The sequence below is a fragment of the Neolamprologus brichardi genome, chromosome 3 (assembly GCF_056152115.1).
Source record: "Neolamprologus brichardi isolate AB-2024 chromosome 3, ASM5615211v1, whole genome shotgun sequence".
Taxonomy (NCBI): Eukaryota; Metazoa; Chordata; class Actinopteri; order Cichliformes; family Cichlidae; genus Neolamprologus; species Neolamprologus brichardi.
This window is the reverse complement of record NC_142106.1, coordinates 57,010,084-57,023,721: the sequence shown is the minus strand read 5'-3', so window position 1 is coordinate 57,023,721 and position 13,638 is coordinate 57,010,084. Positions and strand designations below refer to the sequence as shown.

The 13,638-nt window shown below is 41.1% G+C and overlaps 1 protein-coding gene across 6 annotated transcripts in view; it reads left to right on the top strand.

Moving 5' to 3' along the window:
• LOC102776271 (protein NLRC3-like) overlaps positions 1 to 13,638 on the top strand; it is a 283,171-nt gene that overhangs the window by 128,504 nt on the left and 141,029 nt on the right. The window contains exons 7-9 of one of the 6 annotated variants that reach the window (XM_087837995.1): positions 4,014 to 4,193; positions 6,073 to 6,246; positions 11,634 to 11,807. The exons of 2 other annotated variants lie outside the window; for them this stretch is intronic. In XM_087837995.1, coding sequence (XP_087694121.1) covers positions 4,014 to 4,193; positions 6,073 to 6,246; positions 11,634 to 11,807 — 528 coding nt within the window. Of the gene's footprint in view, positions 1 to 2,287; positions 2,468 to 4,013; positions 4,194 to 6,072; positions 6,247 to 11,633; positions 11,808 to 13,638 lie in introns of all 6 variants that reach the window. 3 more of the 6 variants (XM_087837994.1, XM_087837997.1, XM_087837992.1) reach the window with 3 other exon arrangements.

The window sequence follows — 13,638 nt, the reverse complement described above, 5'->3', positions numbered from 1 at the left end:
AAATAGAAAAAATAAAGTTGTGTTTTCAAAATTGGAGTTGAAGTTATTTTTACTTCCAATAGTGTTAACATACTACACAGGTCATGAACAAGATTTTTTTTTTTAAATTTTCATTGTAAGTGGGCTAAAGCAGTTAATTAAAAGTAGTATAACATAAATGTAAATGCTGTAATTTGATTATTTTAATTATTTTAATATACATGTAACTTGGATGGATTCGATGCTGGCGTGAGCAGAGGGGAGAAAGGCTGTAACACCACCACTTTACTCTGTTCTACCTGTCACATCATTTTATCAGGAAACAAATATGCTCATGTTTTTACTATGTTTGTCTTGAAGATGTGAGAAGATCACATGGTGCTTTTTATTATTGTTTTGGTTTGTTTCCTGTCTCTTGGATTGAGCCCAGCTGTGCGTGGCCCCTGGGCCTGTGGTCAGAGTGTGTGCTGGATAATCCGGCCCAGGATGAGGCCAAACTGACATGGGATGAAATGTCTGTCACATATTTGAGCCTAATTTAAAAACATCCTCCATGAATATTGAATAATAACAATAATAATAAAGGGTCAGAAGATGACTTGTTGGAATGAAAATGAGCTTGTTGTTTGTCTGCTTTAATAATGTGACTGGAAAAAGGTGTTGGACTTCAAATATGTCCATTTCTTTCACACTTCACCTTTAAAAGTGAAGCCTTGTGGTTCCTGGAAGGAAAAACACGACTTTTTCAAGTCTTTTTCCTGTTTTTATGATAAATGTACGACTTTAATGTGAAACATTCAGAGTTTTTTCTCTTGTTGTGTTTGTTTGAAGCTGCTTCCTGTTGGCTTCAGCTGTTTGGAGTTTCCATTTTCTAAACTTCTACATTCTGAACCTTCTTCAGCTCTGAACAGATGATGAAACACTGAATGATTTCAAGCTCACACTTTGTGTAATAAACTTACATCTTTCATTCTTTTTACAGATTGACCAACTGTGGTTTGTCAGAGATCAGCTGTGATTATCTGACAGCAGCGCTGAAGTCCAACCCCTCCCATCTGAGAGATCTGGACCTGAGTAACAACAACAAGCTGCAGGATCCAGGAGTGAAGCATCTGTGTGGTTTCCTGGAGAGTCCAGGATGTGGACTTGAAACTCTGAGGTCAGTCAGCATGTTTTAGTTGTGCTGAGATGAATATGATGTGAAAGTTGTGCTGTCACTAAACTGCAGACATCAGGCTGATATTATACATTCAAGCGACTGCTGAATCTTACAGGTGTTACAGGAGTGATACATCTCCTGTTGTCAGGCCTGCAGGTATCAGGCTGTTGTTCTCCTTTATATCATAGTGGACAGAAATTATTTTTTGGAGTGACACAAATAATTTGTGTGGCATCAGATTTGATGCAGAACAGCTGATTGTTCTGTAAATAGTTTAAAATGTTTATTTAAAAAAACACCTTAGCTGCATTTTTAGGTAAACAGCTATAAAAAAAACTTTGTTGTTTACAAAACTCAGTAACTTTTTTGAAGAAGTAACTATATAATTAATTGCCCAACATTGGTCATTATTTACTGTATTTGGCAGACAGAGTTACAGGACTCTCTCCCAGACAACAGACTCATAAAACAAGTCAGAGCTTTATTTAAAAAAAAAAGAAAAGAAAGAAAGTTTGGAATGTATGTTTGTATTGAAGATGTAAGAAGATCACATGGTGCTTTTTATTATTGTGTTGGTTTGTTTCCTGTCTCTTGGATGGAGCCCAGCTGTGTGTGGCCCCTGGGCCTGTGGTCAGAGTGTGTGCTGGATAATCCGGCCCAGGATGAAGCCAAACTGACATGGGATTAAATGTCTGTCACATAATTGAGCCTAAAAACATCCTCCTTAAATATTGAATAATAACAATAATAATAAAGGGTCAGAAGATGACTTGTTGGTATGAAAATGAGCTTGTAGTTTGTCTGCTTTAATAATATGACTGGAAAAAGGTGTTGGACTTCAAACATGTCCATTTCTTTCACACTTCACCTTTAAAAGTGAAGCCTTGTGGTTCCTGGAAGGAAAAACACGACTTTTTCAAGTCTTTGTCCTGTTTTCATGATAAATGTACGACTTTAATGTGAAACATTCCGAGTTTTTTTCTCTTGTTAGTTTGAAGCTGCTTCCTGTTGGCTTCAGCTGTTTGGAGTTTCCATTTTCTAAACTTCTACATTCTGAACCTTCTTCAGCTCTGAACAGATGATGAAACACTGAATGATTTCAAGCTCACACTTTGTCTAATAAACTTACATCTTTCATTCTTTTTACAGATTGTTTGGCTGTGGTTTGTCAGAGATCAGCTGTGATTATCTGGCAGCAGCGCTGAAATCCAACCCCTCGTATCCCAGAGTGCTGGACCTGAGTGTAGACTGCAACAACCTGCAGGATTCAGGAGTGAAGAAGCTGTCTGTTCTTCTGGAGAATCCACGATGTCGATTTGAAACTCTGGGGTCAGTCAGCATGTTTTAGTTGTGCTGAGATGAATATGATGTGAAAGTTGTGCTGACACTGTGATTTGAACTGAACCCTTTAGAGCTTCAGTTCTCCAGAGCAGCTGGATGTCTGAGGTCTGCAGAAACACAAAAACACAGTAGCTAAAAATAGTTGTTCAAAGAAAACGAGGTGGGAGCTGCTGATTCCTGAGCTTTGATACTGGATTAGCTTCAGTAGTTGTTCCCCTCACTGCTGTAGGAGCTATATTTAGTCACAGCTGATTGTCTTCTTTGAACAACCACAATGACTACTGTTCTAAAAAAACAAGCACACAAAGAACCAATGACAGTGTAGAACAGGATAAAGAGCTCCTGTGATGGTGGCAAAGAAATGAGCAGCAGACGGCCGTCTACATGTTGTAGTGGTTTACAGTCACCAGGGGGTGCCATCACAGCCACGCAGTCAGTGGGCTGCTCTGCTTGTGCTGTTGTTGGTGAAGCTGAAGTGAAAGCGAGTGTTAAAACAATGAAAAGTGTCCACTGTAGCCTCCATCTGAGCTTCTCATGTTCTTCTTGTTTGATCCTCCATGTTTGTGCTGAATGCTGCTGTCACTCTCTTCCTGTTCCCGCCCACTTTCTAACCAATCAGCATTGGAGCGTGCACAGCGTCGTCCACACTGAACTTTGCTGTGAGCGCGTGGACTCGCCTGCAGAACATTTCCAGTACAATAAGCAGCTGTGCATGCACCCAAACAGCAGCTTCAAGCTCACCTCAAAGAAGTTTAACAGGAAGGACGACTCGTCCATCACGCGTCCAGCTGTGACCGTGTCCACAGAAGAGTGTCACCGAGGCTTCATGCTAACACGCACACATGAAGCTAATACCACCACGAGCAGTTGCTCAGTGGATTTGGAGGAGAAATGTCTGCAGCTTCTCACAGGCAGTATGCAGAATGTGGATCTCCAAAAAGACTGTGGAGACCTCGTCCCATACTCAAAATCAACACTTGTCTGCACAAAACTTCTGACACGTTCCCATCACAGGTGTCTTCTCAGTGAAGCTACCAGGTTCATGTCCAGCTCTGTTTATCTGGAGCTGCAGTAGATGATCCATCCTCACAAAGCAACACAGACACCAGATATGCAAACACAGCATCATACAACACAACCAAGAGATCCAAAGAATTTTCTCTGCATTTCTGTGGCTGATGCTGCTGGAACGAAGCTGTTTGAAACCTTGTTGTTCTGCACTTTGGGACCTGAAGAGGAACCTGAACCTCTGTGCAGAGGGTTCAACTCTGAGGATTCCTGTTAAGTTTTTTTTTATTTCACACGGCAAAACTTGACAACTTTATGATAAATGTACAACTTCAACATGAAAAATTCATTTTTTTTCTCTTGTTTGTTTGAAGCATCTTCCTGTTGGCTTCAGCTGTTTGGAGTTTCCATTTTCTAAACTTCTACATTCTGAACCTTCTTCAGCTCTGAACAGATGATAAAAACACTGAATGATTTCAAGCTCACACTATGTCTAATAAACTTACATCTTTTGTTCTTTATACAGATTGTGGGGCTGTGGTTTTTCAGAGATCAGCTGTGATTATCTGGCAGCAGCACTGAAGTCCAACCCCTTGTATCCCAGAGTGCTGGACCTGAGTGGAACCTACAACAACCTGCAGGATTCAGGAGTGAAGCAGCTGTCTGTTCTTCTGGAGAGCCCAGGATGTGGACTTGAAACTCTGATGTCAGTCACATGTTTTAGTTGTGCTGAGATGAATATGATGTGAAAGTTGTGCTGACACTGTGGATCAGTAGGCCCACACACCCCTATACAGGATTTCTGGTTCTACTCTTTGTAGAACTTCTGATTCCTGATCCTCTGAGTCTTTCTCAGTAGATAATGCAGAGTTCTGAGCTGATGTGGGTGAGCGGACTCAGGCAGCCTGACAGAGTTGATGTCCAGGTCTTCCCTGCTTGTCTTGATATACATAAACATAAGTACCCTTGCAGGTCAGATCTTATCAGTCACACCTGTTAGTGCAGCTCTCCTCTAGATTGTAGTGCTTGTTAAACTAGGATGATTTTAGGAGCCTGGACTGCATTTCCAAGGGAAGTTATGACTTGGAAAGACTAAACCAACCTATTAGAGGTGTTTGCACTAACATAGAATAATACTCAGGTTTACATCTTTATTGTCTCACAAAGGGTTGAAAAGTGAATGTGCACAGAGAGGTTGGTGGTGAGATGGGCACTTTCAGCATTGTAGATGTGTTCCAGCTCAGTGTTCATGGAAATAATCCGGAAAGCAGGATTCCTTGATGAATGACACATCTTCTTAAAGTTATAATCCACAGGGAAAACTGTGAAACTGTCAATCTGATATATAGTCAGCCAATCAGGTGTTTACATGACCTTCACTGATCTTCAGCCCCACCTTATTATCACCCCTTCTCTCTCTTTTACATCTGAATTATCTTCACTTCACATTTCAGTCATTTCAGACCCTAGAAATAAAGAAGCTTCTTGGATGAGAGGTGAAAGGTGAAACGTCTTAAAGAAACTTAAAGAAGTCCAGATGCCTTTTTTTCTAAGCTCTTTAGATGACTGCGAACCTTCACAGACACCTCATCAGTGGGACTCTCAGAGCTACCAGCCCTTTGCTACAATCACAAAGCTCTTCATTGAAATCAATGATCTCAAAGCTGGAATCAAATGAGTCCAAGTCTTCTGCTGATTCAGCATCACATTCATCTTTGGTCCTTGCTCTGCATCCCCACCATGGACTTCATTCCTTTCCAAGCCAGCCTTGAGTGTCCTTTATTCAACTTGTGCTCTGCTTTTTTTTTAGACCTGATTTTAGCTGCTTTATCTCTCTTTGGACAAGTTTCTGTGCCTCAATCTTTTTCTTCTCTCCCTCATAACAAGACAGTTTCTTCTGCCTGAAAAGATGTTTGAGTGATTTACTAATCCAGGGCTGATTTTTGGGGAAAATAGTTCCTGTTTTCAAAGTAATCCCCATTTTTCCCAGACAGAAATGTAAGTAGAAATAAATGATCTAAGTGAGAACATGAGCCTTTAAAAAGGCTCTTCTGAGGCTGCTGCCAGTGGTCAAACCCTCCAACAAAGCTGTGTAAGTAAATATGTGATCATAGCTTTAGTTTTTAAATGTTTATTCTAGTTAACACAGATCAGGTGGAACAACTCAAATGAAATAGCAAAACTATTAAGTGGTCATTGGTACTCAGTTTGTTCAATACTGAATACATTGGAACACAAATTGCCCACATTTCTGAAATATTTCTGGGTGTAAATTTTACCAAGTGCAATTTAGACCTGGCCTGTGGTTGTTATCTAAGTGATAATCATCAATTCTACTAAATCAAATACAAAATAAAGAAGTTTGACAGAGTTTGTCAATATCAAAAGCACACTGAACAATTCAGTGTTGTTTTACTGCTTTTCTGTCTTCACTTCTTCTCCTCTGATTCTCTCCACATGTTGCTCTGCATAAGTGCTCAGTTTCCTGACAAAAACAAGATTAAATATTGCTAAATATAATAGTATCTCATTACACTTCAACATAAGTGTTTTATTTTTGTAATTGTTTATCTGTTATTTTTCAGACTGAGTCACTGTGACCTGTCAGAGAGAAGCTGTGAAGCTCTGTCCTCAGGTCTCAGCTCTCAGACCTCTAATCTGAGACAGCTGGACCTGAGTAACATTAACCTGAAGGATTCAGGCGTGAAGCTTCTGTCTGAAGGACTGAAGAGTCCACACTGTACACTGGAAACTCTCAGGTGAGATCAAGCATATTTCTTTCATTAACTGACAGAATTAGCAGATTAATAATAAGGCAGTCCTCTAATAAGAGGAGGAGTGGAGGTGTTTTGAAGGGCAACATACTCTTATGTTAACAAGACAGGAAGTTCCTGGGAACTGCTTCCTTTGTTATTGTCTAAGTAGAAACATGATGGTGAAACAGTGATGAGTTTGCAGAGGTGAATCCACACAACACAACAATGCTGTTGTGTGCTGGAAGCAGACTTCTCACAGATTCTGAGACTGCAGGTTTCATCACTGTCCAACCAAAATTCGCTGAACCAGCAGTAAATGAACGTCCAAAACTACACTTCATGTTTAAAATAAAACAGATGATCAGGAGGATTTGTGTTTACATCTTTTTTGTGTAATCTGTTCACCTGCTATTTTAGCTGTTTGGTGGTTGTTGAGATGGTTTTGTGAACTTTTAGCTGAGATTCTGACATTTCTGTAGATACCACACGTCTAATTACTTTGTATAGCATGATTGGCCATAACGAGGTTTTTAACAGTAAGAAAAGTTGTAAAACTTAAGAAAATATAGTTAAAAGTCCAAAACCTTCTACGTCTGGTCGCTTGTGGTAAGGAGCAGATCAAACGAGTAAAGAATTACGTTATAATTATAAATGGCTTCAACAGCACATTCAGGTCTGTGAGACTCATTCATACACTGAGCCGTGGCTCTGTGCTACATGCACATACTTCTGCATCTCTGCCATTCAGACACACTTTATATATAGTTTATTTTATGTAGTATTCAATACGGAACTGTACATTTAGTTTTTTTAAAGGCAGCAAGTTTTATTCAGTGTTTTCATAAAAGCCTTATTTTTATCCATTTACTGCTATTAGGAAAAACATACATGAGGTTTAAGACCTGGACGAGTTTGAAACCTTTTGTCCTCCACAATGGAAAATGGGTGGAAATAAAAATGGGTCTCACTTTATCCAGCTCCTAATTTTATCAGTTCTACTCACAGCGTCTCCTGTATATCTCCTATATAAAATTTGCACTCAGCTTTGTGGTCTCCAATATCACTGAAATGCAGCCAGATACTGCTCATTTTGCCTTTTCACTCTTTCCTGACACGCTTGCATTTCAATACAGCTCCCATTTCTCTGTGTACCTTGTCTCTACCACTACCCTTGCTGTCTATGGGACATGTCTTCTTTCACATAATAGTATGATCCTAGTCTGTCTTTTAAAGTGTTTGGCCACACGGTTTGCTCATCAGAATACAACCTCAGCCGTGCTCACATTGATTATCAGCAAGCCTGAAAATTCATCAATATTTGACATATGAAATTATCTCAAGGGCTGGATTTGGCCCACGGTCCATATGTTTGACACCCTTGGTTTACACAGTTTCGTATTCAATGTACAATTGAGTTAGCTCTCAGCTAACTAGCAGACAAGCTAACTGGTGGGACTGCGTCTTTCGAACAAGAGCGTCAAACTCTCAGACTAGTTTTCTTTGTGGATGATGATGTATTCTCACACTGATCCTTCATGCTGATGCTGCCATCCACCCACTGCTCCTGGATTCCTCATCATCATCTCCATAAGCCCTCACAATACTCCACCTTCATCAGCTTCATGTTCAGGAGCCTGGATGGACAGTAATTCTTTCCATGGGTTATGGTGGGACATTGAGAGCTGAAGTCAAACAGCAGTGAGAAATAAAAGACTGATTCATTTCTATTTAGTCTTGTGATGTGCAGCTTTGTTCAGAGCACTAAGGCCCAGCAAAGATTACTGAGGTCATAGAGTCCCTGATGAAACCTGTGTGCTTATAGAAACTGAAACCAGATGAACCAGAATAGAAGGACATTAAAATGAAGTGTCAGCTACACAAAGGCAAAGCTATTCAGTTGTTGGTTTGAGTTATTTAAATGGAGGATGGAGTCAGACTTTAAGCTGCTGGACTCAGTCACTATATCCTGTTCTCCTCATAGAACCTGGACACAGACTCACCTGTGACACAGTGACACACAGTGTGGGCTACACACACATTAGAAAGTGGATCAGTCACACTTTTGCAATCATTTGTTGTGCTGGGAAACCATGAACACTGAATCACATTAATGGCTTTGTTACAGCAACATTCAATCATGAGTTCAAAAGTAGTGTATTGTGTACTTATTTTAATAGTACTGCAGTATGAGAAGTGCAACATTCAGTGTGCAGAAACAAACCAGGTGCTTTCTAACAATAGTGTTCCCTTTAACACAGTAGCAGTTCAAATATTTCTGTCAGTCTGAGGTGAAACATGGATCTAATCAAATATCAAATCAAAGTTCTTTGCCTCTGCCAGGACGTTAACATTTGATCTAGTTTTTTACAAAGTTCCCCTCAGCGTCCAGAGCCACCAACATACCTTTGATCAACAGCAAGTGAACATTTATAAATGTGTGTTTTCAGAACAGGAAGCTGCAGAACTATTGTTCTGTTATCAGGGAGCAGCACAAACGCTCATCAGCTCATTTACTGTGCAGGGACTTTGAGTGTGTGAAGTGTGTGTTTGTGCTGGATTTCCTTTGGAGAATCTCAGTCAGAAACAAGACAAAGAAAAACTCTTTCAATAGTCCAGGTTGAGTTGACAACATGAACTGCATTTATCTTCCTCTGACTTGACATTTTCTTCCTCCTCTGCACCGAGCCAGCTGCTAAGACTCACAAGCTCATTGACATTTTCTGATGATAAAGAAACTCTCTTCTTCTGTACAATATGAGCAGCAACAGAGAAGAAGCTTTCACAGGTACAGATGTTGCAGCTGTGGCGAAGTACATGTGCTGGATATTTGGAGCAGCACTCTAATGGACAGGCCTCTGTACCGATGGTTGGCTGTGCTCTGCTCTCATGTCTCCAGGTCTGTTCTGAATGTAGACTTGAATTTGACCACGTAGGCGGGGTCATCATCTGAACTCTCCATCACCTGAGAGAGATGACAAAACACAGAATCACAGAGCATGAAACCAACGTTTCTCCTCCCAGAAGTTCAGTCACAGACCTGCAACAGAAACAAGAATCAAAGATTCAAATGACGCAGAGCATTCATTTACTTATATACACAAACATGTCCTCTACATATTCATGCTGTATTTACACACACATACAGAGGCTGTTTGTCTCTCACACACAGACAGGACACTGAGAAATACATCATGTTAAATACAGTGGGGCAAAAAAGTATTTAGTCAGCCACCGATTGTGCAAGTTCCCCCACTTAAAATGATGACAGAGGTCAGTAATTTGCACCAGAGGTACACTTCAACTGTGAGAGACAGAATGTGAAAAAAAAATCCATGAATTCACATGGTAGGATTTGTAAAGAATTTATTCGTAAATCAGGGTGGAAAATAAGTATTTGGTCAATAACAAAAATACAACTCAATACTTTGTAACATAACCTTTGTTGGCAATAACAGAGGTCAAACGTTTACTATAGGTCTTTACCAGGTTTGCACACACAGTAGCTGGTATTTTGGCCCATTCCTCCATGCAGATCTTCTCAAGAGCAGTGATGTTTTGGGGCTGTCGCCGAGCAACACGGACTTTCAACTCCCGCCACAAATTTTCTATGGGGTTGAGGTCTGGAGACTGGCTAGGCCACTCCAGGACTTTCAAATGCTTCTTACGGAGCCACTCCTTTGTTGCCCGGGCGGTGTGTTTTGGATCATTGTCATGTTGGAAGACCCAGCCTCGTTTCATCTTCAAAGTTCTCACTGATGGAAGGAGGTTTTGGCTCAAAATCTCACGATACTTGGCCCCATTCATTCTGTCCTTAACACGGATCAGTCGTCCTGTCCCCTTGGCAGAAAAACAGCCCCGTAGCATGATGTTTCCACCCCCATGCTTCACAGTAGGTATGGTGTTCTTGGGATGCAACTCAGTATTCTTCTTCCTCCAAACACGACGAGTTGAGTTTATACCAAAAAGTTCTACTTTGGTTTCATCTGACCACATGACATTCTCCCAATCCTCTGCTGTATCATCCATGTGCTCTCTGGCAAACTTCAGACGGGCCTGGACATGCACTGGCTTCAGCAGCGGAACACGTCTGGCACTGCGGGATTTGATTCCCTGCCGTTGTAGTGTGTTACTGATGGTGACCTTTGTTACTTTGGTCCCAGCTCTCTGCAGGTCATTCACCAGGTCCCCCCGTGTGGTTCTGGGATCTTTGCTCACCGTTCTCATGATCATTTTGACCCCACGGGATGAGATCTTGCGTGGAGCCCCAGATCGAGGGAGATTATCAGTGGTCTTGTATGTCTTCCATTTTCTGATGATTGCTCCCACAGTTGATTTTTTCACACCAAGCTGCTTGCCTATTGTAGATTCACTCTTCCCAGTCTGGTGCAGGTCTACAATTCTTTTCCTGGTGTCCTTCGAAAGCTCTTTGGTCTTGGCCATGGCGGAGTTTGGAGTCTGACTGGTTGAGGCTGTGGACAGGTGTCTTTTATACAGATGATGAGGTCAAACAGGTGCCATTCATACAGGTAACGAGTGGGGGACAGAAAAGCTTCTTACAGAAGACGTTACAGGTCTGTGAGAGCCAGGGATTTTCCTTGTTTGAGGTGACCAAATACTTATTTTCCACCCTGATTTACGAATAAATTCTTTACAAATCCTACCATGTGAATTCATGGATTTTTTTTTCACATTCTGTCTCTCACAGTTGAAGTGTACCTCTGGTGCAAATTACTGACCTCTGTCATCATTTTAAGTGGGGGAACTTGCACAATCGGTGGCTGACTAAATACTTTTTTGCCCCACTGTATACCTGCAGGCTTCCAGCTGTGCACTTTGTCCCTGTTAGCTGTGATTGCCATGGCAACCTTGGTGTTGTGCGCGATGTAGGGACGTGTTCAAAGGCAGACGTCTGGCAGCAGCATCATATTTGATGCACTATCTGTACTGAGTGTGCTGACTTTATTTCAAATGTCATTTGTTGATCCTAAGAACGTTCCTCAGACCGACTTCTTCAACAGCACTAATCGGCCTGAAGTTTGTAGCTACTCACTTCACTGTGGCGTTTGTTAGCTTGTCTTTCTTTGGTTTATCTAGACTCCTCCCACAATTTGATCCAATGATGTGATGATGCTCATCATCTCTGACTGGGATTAGAGGTTTTATCAAAGCAGCAAACACAAAGAAAGCCTGGCTATGTTGGACTGGGTGTGGAAGCAGCTCCCAGTTTGAGTTCAGGAGACAGACACCCTCTCTACTTTGAAGATCAGCTTCAAACTTTCCTTTTTGATAAAGCTTATAGTTAGAGCTGGATCACTTGACCCTAAACCATCCCTTAGTTATGCTGCCATAGAGATGGATAACAGACGGATTGTTGTTTTGTGTGTCTGCAGTCTGTCAGGCTGTCTGATCACAGAGGAAGGCTGTACTTCTCTGGCCTCAGCTCTGAGCTCCAACCCCTCCCATCTGAGAGAGCTGGACCTGAGCTACAATCATCCAGGTGACTCAGGAATGAAGCTACTGTCGGCTGGACTGAAGGATCCAGGCTGGAGACTGGACACTCTCAGGTATGAAGAATGTCTGATAGAGGAGGAAGAGATGGAAACATTTCCTGTGTCTTTCACTCACTTCCTGTTTGTTTCCTGCAGATGAGACATGAACAATCACACATGCAGGAATATTTTAAGGGACAGACACACTAGGCCAGCTCGATGGTACAAGGATATATATGTAGGGGGTATCTAAGGAATCTGTTTGCAGGAACATTAATGATAACTGATAAGTCATGTTGAGAGTTTCATTAAAAGTAGACCTACAGTTAGGTCCAAAAATATTTGGACAGAGACAACATTTTGTAACTTTAGATACACTTTATTAGGTCACAGGTGTACTATACCTGAGATGTCTGTGAAGGTTCTCAGTCATCCAGGTCATCGTAGTCAAAGGAGCTTGCAAAGAAAAGCGTCTGGACTTCTTTAAGTTACTTGAAGACGTTTCACCTCTCATCCGAGAGGCTTCTTCAGTTCTAGGGTCAAATGGTGGGGAGTCCCAGATATAACCCTAGTGGGAGTGTCCCCCCACAGAGGGACAAAAGGACCCCCTGATGATCCTCTAATCGCCTGAGCCAAGGTGTGGCTCACAATGAACTCACACGAAACTCTGGCTGATTGGGACCCACACCCAGTTCCACCCTTAAAGAAGTCCAGACGCTTTTCTTTGCAAGCTCCTTTGACTATACCTGAGATAGTGGCCACTGTGTACCTAATAAAGTGTCAGCCATGTGTATGTTTCCCATGCTGTATGTCCACAGTCACAGTGACAGTCAGTGACACTGACAGAAGGAAGAAACAAGGCTGTGAATGATTTCAGTCTGTGTGTGTGACAAAGAGCCAGACAGGAGCAGCTAACATTTGGAAATGGAAGCTTACTGGAAACTCTACATTCACTGCTGAATTCACAATAAATTTGTTCTCAAGTGCACATTTAGCAGCTAATGCTAATACTGTTTTCCCTTTGCTTTCTACAACTTGAGCAGCTATTGCTAAGTAGGCCACTTTGCTCTGCTAAGGATTTGTCTGACTATAATAGAAACTGTGATAATCTAATGCTGCTAAACTAATGCTGTTTATGGGCCCTGTTAGAATCAATATTTCATTCTCATTCTGTTGTTTGAGAACAATATTAACGTTTCACATCATTATAACACAAGAGAAAAGGGTATTAGCGTTAGCTACTAATGCTTATTCACCTCAAATTAGCTTTAGCTGCTAATGGGAGCCTACTTAGCATAAACCCTTCACATCGTTTAAATGCAAGGGAAAAGAGTCACTTATGGCAGCCTATTTAGCATTAACGTCACATCATTATAACACAAGAGAAAAGGGTATTAGCATTAGCTACTAGTGCTTATTCACCTCAAATTACCTTTAGCTGCTTATGGCAGCCTACTTAGCATTAATTCCTCACTAATATAATGCTAATTTATATCAAATTAGCATTAGCTGCTAATAATTATTCACCCCTAATTAGAGTTAGCCCCTAATGTCTGTCTGTCTGTCCCGTATTCAGCAAGTGAAAATAAAATAAAGAATAAAAGGTGAATCAAATGGACCATTACGGCAAAGCTGGGATGGTCAATTTGGTAAAGAAAATCCGTTGGGCATCTTTCTTCGCCTTTAGACAATAATTCTGATGGCAAAAGAACCAAACGGGACAGGCAAAAAAAAAAAAAAAAAAAAAAAAAAAAAAAAAAAAAGAGTTAGCCCCTAATGGCAGCCTACTTAGCATTAACTCCTGACATTGTTATAATGCAGGGGAAAAGAGTTACCATTATCGGATGATGCTAATTCACATCAAATTAGCATTAGTTAATAACGACAGCCTATTTAGCATTAGCAG